The 14,888-nt window shown below is 55.0% G+C and overlaps 1 protein-coding gene across 1 annotated transcript; it reads left to right on the top strand.

Annotated features, from left to right (window-relative positions):
* Positions 1–2,565: 2,565 nt before the first annotated feature.
* Positions 2,566–14,595, top strand: foxk2b (forkhead box K2b). The gene is made up of 9 exons (XM_030087617.1): positions 2,566–2,956; positions 5,451–5,645; positions 6,776–6,929; positions 7,084–7,230; positions 7,440–7,633; positions 7,712–7,926; positions 10,298–10,549; positions 10,666–10,851; positions 11,937–14,595. Exons 1-9 carry the CDS (start codon positions 2,661–2,663, stop codon positions 12,140–12,142), a joined length of 1,845 nt encoding a protein of 614 aa, XP_029943477.1. The 5' UTR covers positions 2,566–2,660; the 3' UTR covers positions 12,143–14,595.
* Positions 14,596–14,888: the final 293 nt, after the last annotated feature.

Below are 14,888 nucleotides of genomic sequence, written 5' to 3' on the forward strand. Positions count from 1 at the left end.
GATGGATAGTGACGAGGTAATGAATCTAATGGTGGCTAAACAATATTATACCATAATGTGACGCATGCCGTGTGCTGGATTCCTACCACCCTCCTCACAGTTTCATAGTCCAAGTGAAAGCAATACTGACGCCCTCAGCCCGTGACAGAGGGGTCATTCAACTCGTTATAAGTCGATGTATCATCACAAAAGATATTAAAGTGTTTTATTAAGGTTGAAAAGTTCCTTTGTGTCGCTTTAAAATTTCATAAACCAACAACAAATCACTTTTTTTTTTTAATAAACTTCGTTCTTTTGGCGAAACATTTTCATTCCATATGTACATGGCCTAGGAAAATGCCATTCTTCCTTTACTTTTCAGAGATGTAGACCGATATAAACGACCGGTATTAGACTCGGCTGTCAGAATTCACCAGAAGACGTGAAATACTTAAATTCTTAAAATTAGTCCAAAGCTAACATCGGCTCTGATCCGCCCTGATCAGTCCTGCCAGTCTGGACGGTACCGGGTTCGGTACTTTCGGTACCAAATGCTGTCGGTACTACTGAGTACTGATCCATGTAAAACCAAACGGTTCCGCGTTTCGGTTCCTGAACACCTCATGACTGTGAGGGAGTGGAAGAGGAGGGAAATTTCCAAGCTGGACCTGAATGCAGCACAAGAGTAATGGTCAGGAGCTAGCATGTCAGGAGCTAGCATGTCAACAAACAAGCACAGCTAGCAAACGCTGGAAAGTAGAGCTCTGCTTTTCAAAATAAGATGCAGATTCTGCTACTAATCTGGAAGCTCCTGGTTAACAGCACTGTTAGCATACCAGCATCGGTTAGCATGCTAGCATTGGTTAGCACACTAGCATCTTTTAGCAATTCATTGTCGCCAGCCAGCTATCAGATGGGTAGTAACCAGTCACCTTAATGTAATCCAATTACTTTTTTCAAGTCAGGAGTAAGTGAGGGATTAAGTCTTGAAAGGAATGAAAGGAGTGTCTCCTGACGGTGGGACGTCTGAGTCCAGACTGTAATTCCTGTTTGAATCCAGATTACAGTGAACCCGGCTCGCTCTCTCTCTCTCCCTCTCCCTCTCCCTCTCTCTCCCTCTCCCTCTCCCTCTCTCTCCCTCTCCCTCTCCCTCTCCCTCTCCCTCTCTCCCTCCCTCCTGGTTCCACAGGAACCCTTGGTTCTGGTTCCACCTCATTCCAGATCAGGCGGTTTGTTCTCATTCCAGAGCAGAATCCAGAGAATTCCACGTTAAACCTTCCACTCTGTCTGAACTTTCATCCAGAAAAAGAAAGAAACACCACGAGCCCTTGACTCCAGTCGTTCTGCTCCTTCCATCACAGCGAGGCTTCATTTCAAGATGGCGGCCGGTGGCCGCCGTCGACTCGTCTGGAGACTCTTTATTAATGGATCCTGAGAGGAAATGGATCTAAAGCAGAGAACGGACTGGGCCGAATAATGCTGTATTGAAAATCTGCAGAATCAAAGTTAATGGAAAACAAGTGGAGTCAGTCCGTCACGCCCCCTCCGTCCAATCAGAACGCTTCAACCCCGACTGTCCACTGCTCTGCAAACTGCCGCACCAGAACAAAGCTGCTGTCAGAGGTCGTTCTGCACATGCTCCGTACATCCACAGTAAAAACTCAGTGGTCCTGGTACCAGTCCAGATCCTCCTGGCCCTGGTTCTGGTCCTGGTACCAGTCCAGATCCCCCTGGTCCTGGTAGTTTCAGAGTTGACAGTCACTGTAACAACAACCTAACTTGTTCTGTCAGTATGAATGTCTGAGTTCTGCACTGTTAATGTTTAGACTAGAGTATGTGGTTCTCCGTGTTCTCCAGTGATCATGTTCAGGCTCTGGCCCCGGATCACCTGGTCACAGGTGAGATCAGAAAGGAGGCCACAGGTTGCGCGCACGCGCGTCCCCTCTGTGTTTACAAACAGAAGGCGCTTCGCCTGCAGACAGCGAGCAGGGCGCAGTGACGCCGGGACCCGGAGCAGCGCTGCTGCAGAGGGAGCCGCCTGCAAAGCCCGGAGTGGATTTCGTAGTGGAAGGGGACGCCTGTGGCGCGCTGCTGCTGCGCCGTGCGCGCCACCCGGAGCCAAAGGACTCACACTTCCTCCAAGCACGCGCCTGATTTCCCCGTGAAGCGCGCTCCAGGCGGCGGATCTCCCGGCACCGCGGCGGATTGTCGGTTATCTGCTCCGCTACTGGCGGCTGCGGCGGTTTGCACGTGTCTCACGGCGGATCCGGTCCGCGTGTGTGGAGCCAGCACGCGCGCTCCGCGTTTCCCCCCTTCCCGGACACCATATGCGCGTATCAGTACCCAACAACCGACCTTGAATGTGTCCTCGGATTAAATCGAGCCGCAGCGGCTCCCCGGCCTGTGATTGGCCGCCGGCCGCTGTCGCTCGGGCTGTGCCCGCCCCCCGCCGCCTCTGATTGGCCGGTTCCGCTCCCTTTCTCTCGGCGGTGGGTCGGAGCCGCTGTCCCTGGCCTCGCGTGCTCCCCTCCGGATCCCGGTTCTGGGTTTGATGCCCCTGTCGTAGCTCCGCAGAGGTTTTTTTTTTTTTTTTTTTTTTTTTTTCCCAGCCGCAGTCGGCGTCCGGACGCGGGTTCGCTTCCTTCATTTGTCCCCGGAACGCCGCTCCAGTCCCCCGGAACATGGCTGTGGTGAGCGGCGGCGCGTCCGGGCCGCTCGCCCGGCTGGAGGGCCGTGAATTCGAATACCTGATGAAGAAGCGGTCGGTGACCATCGGCCGGAACTCGTCGCAGGGCTCCGTGGACGTGAGCATGGGCCACTCCAGCTTCATCTCCCGCCGCCACCTGGAGATCTTCACGGCGGGAGAGGACGGCTGCGGCGGCGGGGACTTCTACCTGCGGTGCCTGGGGAAGAACGGGGTGTTTGTGGACGAGGTGTTCCTGCGGCGGGGGGCTCCTCCTCTGCAGCTGCCGCGGATGTAAGTGCCCTGCCCGGCCCCGCCGCGCCGCTCCGTCCCGTCCGGGGCGCGTGCAGCCCGCCGGTCCACCACGTGCTGTAGCCTCCCGTTAGCGTCGCCCCGCAGGAACAACAGCCATTTTCTTTGTTGACATTATTTTTCCAACTTTCCCCGCATTCTTGCGGGTCCGTGCGGGACCCCTCTGCTGTTATTGGCACGGGGGTCATTCACGCGGGTCACGTGGGTAAACACTGCCGTTAGTTTGTGAATGGAGCCCCGGTCGGACCGGAGCACGTAAACAAACCGGCCGCTCCCCGCCCTGAACCTCACCTTTAACCCCGATCCGGAGGAAACCTGCTCACAGTCGGCAGCGCGAGGCTAACCGCGTGAAACACGGAATAAAGTCACGAACACAGAGCTCAGCCGCGTTAAACACGGTGAATGAACCCATGAATACCGAGTTTATCACGTTAAACATGGAAAGAATGAATAAAAACCGAGTTTCTCCCGGGATTAAACAGATCAACCGGTAAACGGCGACCTGTCTGTCAGCTGTCCCCTTCAGCAGTCCCTGCTTCCCACTGAGCTCTGCTGCTGCTGCTGCTGCTGGAGCTGCTGGAGCCACTTTCTGTTGTTGTGGTTGTTTGTTTTGTAGTTTGTAGCTGTTGCGTTGTTTGTGGTTATACTGTGTTTTTGGAGTTGTGTAGTTTGTTGTTGCGGTGTTTTCTGGTTGTTTCTCTGAATGGAGTTTTTTGTAGCATTGTTGGTTTTTGCAGCGATGTAGTTTTCGTAGTGTTGTAGGTTTTTGTCTTATTGTTGGTTTTTGTAGCGTTTTTGTAGTGGTGCTGGTTTTGTAGTGTTGTGGTTTTCGTAGCGTTGTTGTTTTGTTGTTTTTGTGCGTTGTCTGCTGTCAGCGTGTCAGGCGAACAGGAGAACGGTTTCCGTACATCAGGAACAAACAGCCGCCTGGAGTACAGGGGGAGACCGGGGAGCTGGAAGAGCTGATCAGTGGTTCTGCACATGCTCAGTAGAGGAACAACAACAGTGTTTTCCTCCAGACTGTCAGGACTCCCGGTCCAGGTCCTGCTGGTCCTGGTTCTGCTCCATGTTGTCCTGATCAGGCCCACACACATTCTTCTGGTCCTGGGCTCTGGTCCTGGTTCATCATGTGGACTCCCTGGTTTTCAGAACGTTGCCCTGTAAAGCTGCTGGTTTCCTGGAACCGTGGCGGTGGGTTCCCGGGGAACCGTGGTTCTGTCAACGGACCGGTGGCTGCAGAACCTGCAGGGTCCTGATCCCTGGCTGCTGATTGGCTGATTGGGCGCCTGGGCTGAAGGACGTCCTGGTCAGCCGGGTGCTGGGGTCCCTGGGGACACACCTGTCCCCTTCAGGACGGATCACTCAGGACTTGTTTGCGTCTGAAACATTTTGTCTTTAAAACTGCAGAAGAAGATGGTCAGAGCGAGGGCCGCGTGCCGCATGTTGGACACCTCGGCAGTCTGGCTGTTCTGTGGTGTGAGAGGCTGAAGCTGCAGAGTCCTGCTGCCTGGAGGCCTCTCTCTCGTCCCTCTCTCCTCTCTCACCTCTCTCACTCCTTCTCTCTCACCTCCTCCTCTCTCACCTCCTCTCTCCTCTCTTCTCTCTTTTCCTCTCTCTCCTCTCTCTCTCTCTCTCTCTGTAATGCCTCCTGGTCGTCGTTCGCCCATCGATCTCTCATAAGGAGCTTTTGATCGTCCTAACCTGCCGGCCGTCCCGTCCAGCGGGGTCACCTGCTTTGACAGTAATCCTAAAGCCAGCCGAGACCCCTGGACGACCCCTGGACGACCCCCGCCGTCCACCGAGGACGAGCGAGAGACTGCTTGTCCAGCCGCCGCTCGCACGACCAGCGTATTCCTGAGATTCCTGAGAGCTGACGGCAGAAGAGAGAGCCTCCCCATTCACCACACTGCTCTCTCTCTCCCTCTCGCTCGCTCTCTCTCTTGCTCGCTCACTCACTCTCTGTCTTTCTCTGTCACTTTCTCTCTATTGCGCTCTCTCTCTCTGTGGGTGGAGGATCTGGTGATCTGCCTCCTGGAGACGTCGCCACATCGCGGCGCCCCGGTGTGACAGACGAGTCCCTTCCTCTTTTTTTTTTTTCCCGTGAAAAGTCCAGGACCAGGACCGGAATTCTGAATGACTTGATCCAGAATGAACCAGTTCTGACCTGAAACCAGCAGAGAACCAGACTCTGGCTGCTGGATTCCCTGAGCTGACCCCCCCCCCCCCCCCCCCCCCCCCCCCCCCCCCCCCCCCCCCCCCCCGGGGGACGCATGACGGCGCCAGTCCGCTCGGTTCCAGGCCGTCTGGATCCGCTGCTCGCTGTCTTTGCGTTTGTCTCGTTGTGAACGTGTTCGGTCTCGTCCGCCACCAGGTGGCGTCGTCTCGGCGATGCGTTCACCGGCGCGGCGCCGGATCTGGGCGCCCTGTCCTCGGCGTCTCCGGCTGTCCTGACGCCGCCGTCTCGCCCATTCCCCAGGTGCACGTTCCGGTTCCCCAGCACCAACATCAAGATCGGCTTCACGGCGCTGTCCGGCGGCCGGAAGGCCAAGCGCGAGGCGCCCGAGTCTCCGGTCAAGCCCGTCCAGCTGCACATCTCCCCGCTGACCATCAACATCCCCGACAACATCGCCCACCTGATGAGCCCGCTGCCGTCGCCCACCGGCACCATCAGGTAGGCCGCCGCCGCCGAGCGAGACGAGAATTACAGAAACCAACACCCAGAAAACAAGAGAGAGAGAAAACAAGTTAAGTTCTGCAGATCGTTTGTTTTTCTGAATATTTTTGATTTTGAAATAATTGAGTGGATTTTCTCCTGCAGTCCCTGAATGCCTCGTCTGAGATTTCATGACAACATTAAGTGATTTTTTTTTTTTTTTTTTTTTTTTTCTCGGAGGCCGGTAGTTTAACGACATGAAGCAGACTGTGACGCTGGAGTGTCCTGCGGTCCCTGAACGCCTCCTGGTTGACCTTGACGGGTCCTCTGACCTTGGCGTGACTGTCAGATTAGGCGTGGTTGTGTGAGGCCAGGGCTCAGGGAGGAAGGCAGCTCCGTCTCAACTCCTGAGATCCTCTGACCCCTGACCTCTGACCCCTGACCTCTGCCAGCTGGTGGAGGAACGGCAGGCTTCAACGCCACACCGTGACGCAGAAATACACCGTTTGAAGTGACGAGGTTTACAGCCGGCAGCCTGACACACGGTCCCTGAACGCCTCGTGCACTCAAACCAGGTTCTCTGATCAGCTGAGATCTAGAACGTTGACCGGCTTTCATCAGAGGAATGAAACGCTTTTCTTTCAGTGTCTTTCATCTTCCAGTTCTCGGGATGTTCTTGACGGAACCATGTAGATCATTTCGTCGTGCTGGATTCTTCTCAGAGTGATGAGAATGTGATGCTTTAGCTTATTTTTAGTTTAACATCAAATATAAAGTTTAATTCTGCAACTCTGAAGAACGTTGAAGCTTCTTAAATATCTGAACGTTCAGATTCAAACAGAACAAAGCAGAAACATTTGTTCTGTTGGTTGGTGGAACGGTTCTGTTGGATGAATCATGAGGGGAAACGGTGAAGGAGCTCCGGCTGGACTCAGGAGACACACCGACGCTGAGGTGACCCACGGCCCCTGAACGCCTCCTCTTGTTTGATGTGATGAAGGTCCAGCAGCTTTTCAGCAGGAGTCCCTGAACGCCTCACCGTGACAGCAGAACCCACACACACACAGACACACACACACACAGGCCCCCCCTGCCCCCTCTAACCGGTGTTGTTGCTCCCCCCCCCCGGTGTTGTTGCCCCCCCGCAGTGCGGCTAACTCCTGCCCCTCCAGCCCGCGGGGCGCCGGCTCGTCGGGGTTCCGGATGGGGGGGCGGATGGTGAGCTCGGCCGAGCTGCAGCTCATCAGCGACAACTCTCAGCCGGAGAACGACAAGGAGGCGTCCGGGGGCGACAGTCCCAAGGTGAGGGGGCGGGGCCGGGGCCCGTGGGCGCCGCTGATAAATGATGAAGTTTAGTCAGAGCTTTAGATTAATGTGGAGAACAGCTGATTGGTGTTGGGCGAGACTCCGCCCCTGCCCCGCCCCCCGCTGTGTTCTGACGCTGCGCTCTCCTCAGGACGACTCCAAGCCGCCGTACTCCTACGCCCAGCTGATCGTCCAGGCCATCACGCTGGCGCCCGACAAGCAGCTGACGCTCAACGGCATCTACAACCACATCACCAAGAACTACCCCTACTACCGCACCGCCGACAAGGGCTGGCAGGTACCGCCCCGCCCGCCCCGCCCGCCCCACCTCCACCCACTCCACCTCCTCCTCCTCACATTGTTCCAGGATCAGAATCTCCAGACCTGATGACCGATCAGGTTCTGGAGGTTCTCCTGTCGGGCTTCTATCTGTTGGTGTCTCCAGTGTGTGTGTGTGTGTGTGTGTGTGTGTGTGTGTGTGTGTGTGTGTGTGTGTGTGTGTTGCAGAACTCGATCCGTCACAACCTGTCTCTGAACCGGTACTTCATCAAAGTGGCGCGTTCTCAGGAGGAACCGGGGAAAGGTTCCTTCTGGCGGATCGACCCGTCGTCGGAGGGGAAGCTGGTGGAGCAGGCCTTCAGGAAGCGGCGGCCGCGGGGCGTGCCCTGCTTCCGGCCCCCCCACGGGCCCCTGTCCTCCAGGTGAGCCCCGCCCGGACCCCCCGGGGTTCTCTGGGGTTCCGGTGGAACCCGGGTTCACGCGCCCCCTCTGCCCTGCAGGAGCGCCCCGGCCTCTCCCAACCACTCCGGGGTTCTGTCGGCTCACTCCAGCGGGGTCCAGACCCCCGACAGCCTGTCCAGGGAGGGTTCTCCGGTTCCCCTGGAGCTGGAGGCCTCCTCGGCCCCGCCCCCGGCCGCCGCCGCCGCCGCCGCCGCCGCGGTCCAGCCCAAACTGGCCGTGATCCAAGAAGCACGCTTTGCACAGAACACAGCAGGTACCGGAGCAGGAAGACCTGCAGGTTCTGCAGGTTCTGCAGGTTCTCCTCTTTCAGACGATTTTCTTCATTCTTATGAAAAAATGTCTTCGTGACCTGAAATGACCTTGACCTCTGACCTCCCTCAGTGGCTCTCTGGTCACTGCCTGGTTGGAGTCTCACTGAGATGAGCTGATTATCAGCTGCAGTCTGGTTCCGTCTGGAGGGTCACTAGAACCTCACGAGAACCTGATTCTAGGCTGTTCAGACATGATGTCATGACGGATCGCAAGATATGTCATGACATCATGTCATATCGTGATCTCGTGTTATACTGTGATGTCATGTTATACTGTGATGTCATCATTATACTATGATGTTGTCATGTTATACTGTGATGTCATTATACTGTGATGTCATCATGTTATACTGTGATGTCATCATGTTATACTGTGATGTCATCATGTTATACTGTGATGTCATCGTGTTATACTGTGATGTCATCGTGTTCAGGGTTTCCCCCAGAGAACCAGCTCAGCCTGGTGTTGGACTGCTGGAGAAGTCCACCCTGTTTATGTGAAGAAGAAAAAAACAAGTTAAAAGTTGACAGAAATGTTGAAATTATGACTATTTTGTGTTATTGTAGCATTTATTAATATTACTTACATGCAGAGTCTTACAGAAACACAAAATCTTAAAATAAAGTTTTAACAAGCACAAAAAATACAGTGAACATAAATACCATCAGTAGTTTCCTCTCAAGTTAAATCCCAGTGAATCTTCAGCAGCCGTTGCTGTTCACGTGAAGCATTGATCATTGACTGCTTGACAGATTTACATATTGCCAGTTGCTACGGTAACACTTGTTGCTGCCATTATGTTTTTTAAAGGCGCTATCCGCGATTTTAGTTTAACCAGGATGAGAAAAATGCTTTTCACATCATGTTCTACGAAGTCCCTGCTGCATTTCTGTGAAAACAAATCAGACACTGATCAGCGTGTTTGGATATCTGGCCCCGCAAAGCGCTGCCTGAGGATTAGCGTGACGACCTCTCTGCTCCACTGGCAGCAGCAGGGGGCGGGGCCAACATTACAAATTCATTTCTGCAGCTACTGTCTGCATTGAACATGTGGTGACAGGGTGAAATCTGGCTCACCTGAGACGAAGGGGCCGTTTATTTTGAACAAAAAAGAGTCACAGTGGCTTCTGCTGTTTCCTCCGGAGGATTGTGCACGCGTACGGGATGTGCACGCTGAGCGGAGGGGGAGTGGGAGGGTTTTCTCAGTGTGAGGAACCAGTCAGAGAGCTCGGGGGCGGAGCCAACATTTCAAACTGAAGTCAGGGCTCAGAATTGTGCAGAATCACGGATCGCTCCTTTAACGTTACTGTTGTTTCCGTGGAGTCCACAGCAGTGCAGCAGTACCTCCTCCAGCCCAGCAGAGGGCGCAGTGTCACTGTTAGCTGTACAGTGCAGTGTGAAGCAGCAGAAGAAGAATGTGTCTGAATGATGAAGCTGTTGTTTATCAAACAGAAGCAGTTCCCCCGTCTGGACCGGGACTCGTTCTGAGGACAGAACACCAACCGTTCTGAATCAGATCCTCTAGTTCCATGTTTCCCATCGCGGCTCGCAGTAGGCTGCTCTGACCACGTGCTAGCATCCATGCTAACTGGCACCGCCCCCCCCCCCCCTGGCCTGGGGGTGAAGGAGCGGCCTCGCCGTCTCCTGAGCTCCTCTGACTTCGGAAAAACAAAGTGTCCGCCGTCTGCGACCCTTCCTCCGAGACACGTGGCGTAGACGCTGTCAGCGGCAGACGGGCCGTGGCTGTAGGGTCAGGGATGGAAACACACCTGACCCCTGACCCCTGTGTGTTCAGGTATCCACCATAAGGCGGCGCCATCGCACCTTCAGCCGTATCACCAGATGAGGTTCTCCGTGCTCCAGGTTCTCTGGTGTCGCTGTTTTGGTTCATAAAAAACTGATTTACAATCAAACCAGCAGCGCTTCGCCTGGCGGCCCGCCGGGCCTGAGGGCTCTGAGGGAACCCTGCTGTTACACTGTGATGTCATCATGTTATGCTGTGATGTCATTGTGATGTCATCACGTTATGCTGTGATGTCATTGTGATGTCATCACGTTATGCTGTGATGTCATTGTGATGTCATCACGTTATGCTGTGATGTCATTGTGATGTCGTCATGTTATACTGTGATGTCATCATGTTATACTGTGATGTCATGCCGTGATGTCATCATGTTATACTGTGATGTCATGCCGTGATGTCATCATGTTATACTGTGATGTCATGCCGTGATGTCGTGACATTCCGTGCCGTTGTGCAGAGGTAGCCGTGGCGTTGCAGTCTGAGGTTGGGTTCTGCTGTCCCGGTCCAGGTCCTGCGGTCGGCGCCGGGCCGGTCCTGATCGCGGTGCAGCGCCCGTTACCTCCGAGCATCAAGCCGGTGACGTACACCATGGCGTCCCCGGTGAGCGCCGGCAGCTCGCAGCCCGCCGTCCAGACCGTGCACGTCCTGCAGCAGATCCCGGCCGGCTCGCTCAGCCCCGCCGCCGCCGCTGTCCTCGCCCAGCCGGCCGTCATCAGCAAGGGCGAGGCGCAGGAGAACGGGGAGCACGCGGAGGTCAAAGGTGAGGCGAGCGTCACGCCACGTACCGAGCCGTCGGCTGCCCTGCTGCCTTGCTCTGCCCCGGCGGAGGAACCGGCAGCCGGTCCGACCTCAGAACCTTTCTCTCCGTCCCGTCAGTCACGGTGGAGGCGGTTCCCTCCGCCTCGCTCGGCGCCCCGGGAACGGCCCGGATCCTGCAGGCCTCCCAGACGCTCGCCATCGTGCAGCCGGCGCCGCCGGGCCAGCACCAGCTGCCCGTCAAGGCCGTCACGCAGAGCGTCACGCAGAACGGAACCCACGCCGTCCCGGCGCCCGGAGGCTCAGGTGAGGCCGGAGACACAGGTTCACAGCCAGAACGGGGCCTGCTTCACACAAACAACCAGAACCGGCTGGATCCTCCCGAGAGGCACAGCGCCTTCAACACCTCCCCTCCCACGGTTACCATGGCAACCAGCTGCATGGTCACCATAGTAATCATGGTAACCAGCTACGTGGTAACCATAGTAACCATGGCAGGGCTCATACCTTTTGAAAAAATCTGGAGAAGTCATGGAATGTGAAAATGTACTTTTCCAGGCCTGGAAAACTCCTGGAAAAGTAAATTCAGCCCAGACGTTTTGGGAAAGTCATTCATTTTTTCCTCACATCACGATAACGTTTAATGACCGTCTGTACTGCTGAGTTTGTAAATTGATCAGTAGATATTTAATATTGAGGAGTTAATCATTCTGCTGGCTGCTGTATCAGTCTTCGTTTACACAAGTATTTATTTTGCATTAAAACTTATCATTGGATCAGTTCTCTGACATTTCCACTGCAGCGTTATTATTTAAACATCATTTTATTCCTACATTTGATGCATAAATTGATGTTTTGGAGGTCAAATATTGTGATGGAAACTTGCTACCGAGTCAGGCGAAAGTCATGGAAACGAGTTGGATAAAATGTGTGTGAGCCCTGCATGGTAAGCAGCTCCATGGTTACCATGGTAACCAGCTGCATGGTAACCAGCTGCACGGTAGCCATGACAACCAGCTGCACGGTAACCATGGTTACCAAGCAGCTAGTTACCATGGTTACTTTGTAGCTGGTTATCATGTAACATTGGTAACAGCTGTATGGTAACCATGGTAACCAGCTACATGGTGACCAGTGAGCAGCTGTGCGTCCCACTCTGGTTGGACTCTGCGGTTTCCTGGGAGCTGCTGCAGGTCAGGAGACGTGGGTTGAGGGTCAAAGGTCACTCAGCGGCTTTTTCTGCATTTGGGTCAGATCAGGGTCGTGTTTTTTCTCTTCTGTGCTTTTATTTTGTAGGAGTAAAAGTTTCATATTGACTGGTCTTTCAGCTCCTAACGCTCCTCCCCCGCCCTCCACCCCCCTCCTCCCCCTCCTCCCCCTCCTCCTCCCAGCTCCGCCCGTGGCCAGCCCGCTCCACCTGCTGGCGGCCCACGCCTCGGCCTCGGCGTCGCTCCCCACCAAGCGGCAGAACGGCGAGCAGCCGCTCGGCGAGCAGCCGGACGCCAAGCGCAGCAGAGCGGAGGAGGAGGCCCCGCCCCCTCCGGCGGCGGACTCGGACTCAGCAGCGGCGAACAACCAAGACGGCCTCCCCAACTAGTCCGTTCAGCCCCTCCCCCACCCTCCTCCGCCTGGTTCCGTTGGTCCCGCCCTCCAGCGACCCCGAGGTGCCAAACAGGGCGGAGCCTCTTCCTCTTCCTCTTCCTCACCTTTGTTTTAAAGCATCAGACAAAAGAACGGTTCCTCCTCCTCCTCTTCCTGTCGACGCCCCGCCCCCCGGACCGCAGGAGGCCTCAACGCCCCTGAAGAGGAGCAGGAGCCTGGCCCGGCCCGGCCGGCGCCGCTTCCACGTCTGGCTTCCCTTTGTTTTTTTTAACCGTTGAGAGAAAACCATGAACCGATTTCCGAGGGATCAAGTGGAGCCGACCTACAACCTACGACCCCGGCAGCTAGCTGGCCTCGCGCTGACCTTCCTTCGCTGCTCCACACGCAGGGCTTCGTCGTTCTGGAACTTTTTTTAAAATGAATTTTCACGGATCTGGATCATTGATGGAAGGAAGCGTGGAGAACAGCGTGCTCTGTGGGACCTGGCGGGACCTGGCGGAACCGGCCGGGACCTGGCGGAACCGGCCGGGACCTGGCGGGACCGGCTGGGACCGCGCAGAAATGATGTTTCATTTCATCAGTCGTTACTTTGTGTTGTGCAGAAATGCAAATGTACTGGTGTGTGTGTGTGTTTGTGTGTGTGTGTTTGTGTGTGTGTGTGTGTGTGTGTGTGTGTGTGTGTGTGTGTGTGTGTGTGTGTGTGCGTGTGTGTGTGTACATGGGAATGTGCTTTTTGTCGTGCTGGGTTTTCTTTGCCCCCTGTTTAGACTCGCAGGCTCACAGATCCTGAACCGTTCTGAAGGTTCCTGATTGGAAGGAATTCAGCCTTAGAGCCTGCGAGTCACGTGAAGGGTGAAGAAAACCCACCTGTCAGATCAGTCACTGGTCATTCACAGGATGTTGTAGACTCACTCTCTCTCACACACACACACACACACACACACACACACACACACACACACACACACACACACACCTCTTCCTGACCAGCCTCTCCTCCACATGGACTTTCACAGGGATAAGGATCTGTGTTGCCCTCAGTTCAGACTGACAGGCTCAGCTCAGACTCAGAACCCGGAACACTCAGATGTTCTGAAGTCTGTAACGCTGCAGAGAGACGAGGCCCAATCCGAGGCTCCGGGTCGCCCAACGCCTGCAAGTCTCTGATCAGGGCAGTGGAAGTTCAACCTGTTCAGCCTGAACAGGTTAGGGGAGGATCGGCCAAAGTGCGCCCACGCGCACACACACACGTGCGTGTGCAGATGTTTGTGTGCTTGTCTTCAGGGATCCATCAGTGTGTTAACCTGTTAACCTGTTAACCCGTTAACCTGCAGCAGCCGGAGTTTAATCCCGTCAGAGATCGTCTCTGCCCTGGGCCTTCTCGCCCTCTGTCAGGACTGGCAGGTTCAGTGTGAGGAAACCCTGCGCTCCGTCCAGCGTGTCGACGGCTGCAGGCCAGACGGAGCCTGACAGTCTTATCGAGGGCAAAAAAAACCCCAATAACTGACGCGTTCGCTCAGATTGGTTGTCCACTTGATTGAGGACATAACTGTCCTCAGATGAGCTGCGGACTTGAAAACCCTCCATTCTGACTGACAGGCTCACTTCTCCGTTTCTGGTGCTGCTTCGTCCCGTGGAGTCTGGATGTTCCTCACACCGTCTCGTTCAGTTGACAGAGTCATGGGCTTTTTAACCCTCGTCCTGGACTGACAGGCTGACTTTTCAAGCATTGTCCTGTGTAGTTCAAGTGACGAATCTGTTTTCCCAATGATTGAGTGAAATGAAAGCGTGAGCCTGCCAGTCTGTACTGAGGGCATTTAAACCAACGGTCAGGTGAGGAGGAAGACGTGCAGGTCGTCGTTCTGCCTGTTCAGGCTCGGTGTGAGCCTGCCAGTCTGGGCTGAGGGTAAACAAAGGTATGAGGTGGGAACAAGTGACGCGTCCCTGAAAGTAATCGGATTACTCACCGCAGTGAATTGAGATACAACTTTGTGTAAACACAATTGTAGCGACACACTTTCCACCGACGCGCCGGCGTCTGCAAGAGTCCTGCTGTTCCCAGAACGCCCCGCCCCCCCCCCCCCCCCCCCCCCCCCCCCAGACAGCTCAGACAGCTGTTCTGAGACCTTTGACCCCTCCAGCTGTGGATCCAGATGTTGACCTTTGACCCCTCCAGATGTTGACCTGTGCATGTAGCGGAGGAAACTGTAAATCTGCGCCGAGACATGAAGCGAAGGAGACGAGCTGCACTCGATTGATCTTCCTCCTCCTCCTGGCTGTTGATGTCGTGGTGGCAGACCCCCCCCCCCCCAATTCTCACACACCTCTGCTTGTTTTTTTATCTGCCGAGTCTCTTTGTTTTTTCCTGATTGTTCACGTTTCAGATGGTAAAAGAAAAACTTCTGCTTCAGTGGAGAAAATCTTTTTTTAATAAATTAATTTAAACTCCGTCGCTCTGGCTTCTTCGCTGTAGTTCCGCTGCTCTCCACCCGGGGGCAGCACAGCCTGGCTTTGCAGGAAGGAGCAGTTGATTAAGTACTGAAACCTCAGACTGCTGGGACCTGGACTCCACCTGCAGGGGACCTGGACTGGTCCAGACGGAGTTGGGGTCATATTTAGGTGGAGTTCGGGTGGAGCTCTGGTCTTCAGGTGCTTCAGAAAGAATCCCGGCCCGAGGAGGCGAGGATTCAAACTCTTTACAGCTGAACAGTCGGATGTTTGTTAGTGGAGCGAAAGCGGAA

This window comes from Salarias fasciatus, unplaced genomic scaffold (genome assembly GCF_902148845.1).
Source record: "Salarias fasciatus unplaced genomic scaffold, fSalaFa1.1, whole genome shotgun sequence".
Classification (NCBI taxonomy): Eukaryota; Metazoa; Chordata; class Actinopteri; order Blenniiformes; family Blenniidae; genus Salarias; species Salarias fasciatus.

Excerpts from the sequence above, each read along its gene's own strand:
- foxk2b (XM_030087617.1), top strand. The coding sequence starts at position 2,661 with ATGGCTGTGGTGAGCGGCGGCGCGTCCGGGCCGCTCGCCCGGCTGGAG. Across the intron at positions 5,646-6,775 it reads TCGCCCACCGGCACCATCAG|TGCGGCTAACTCCTGCCCCT; the intron begins GTAGGCCGCCGC and ends GCCCCCCCGCAG. Across the intron at positions 6,930-7,083 it reads CCGGGGGCGACAGTCCCAAG|GACGACTCCAAGCCGCCGTA; the intron begins GTGAGGGGGCGG and ends CGCTCTCCTCAG.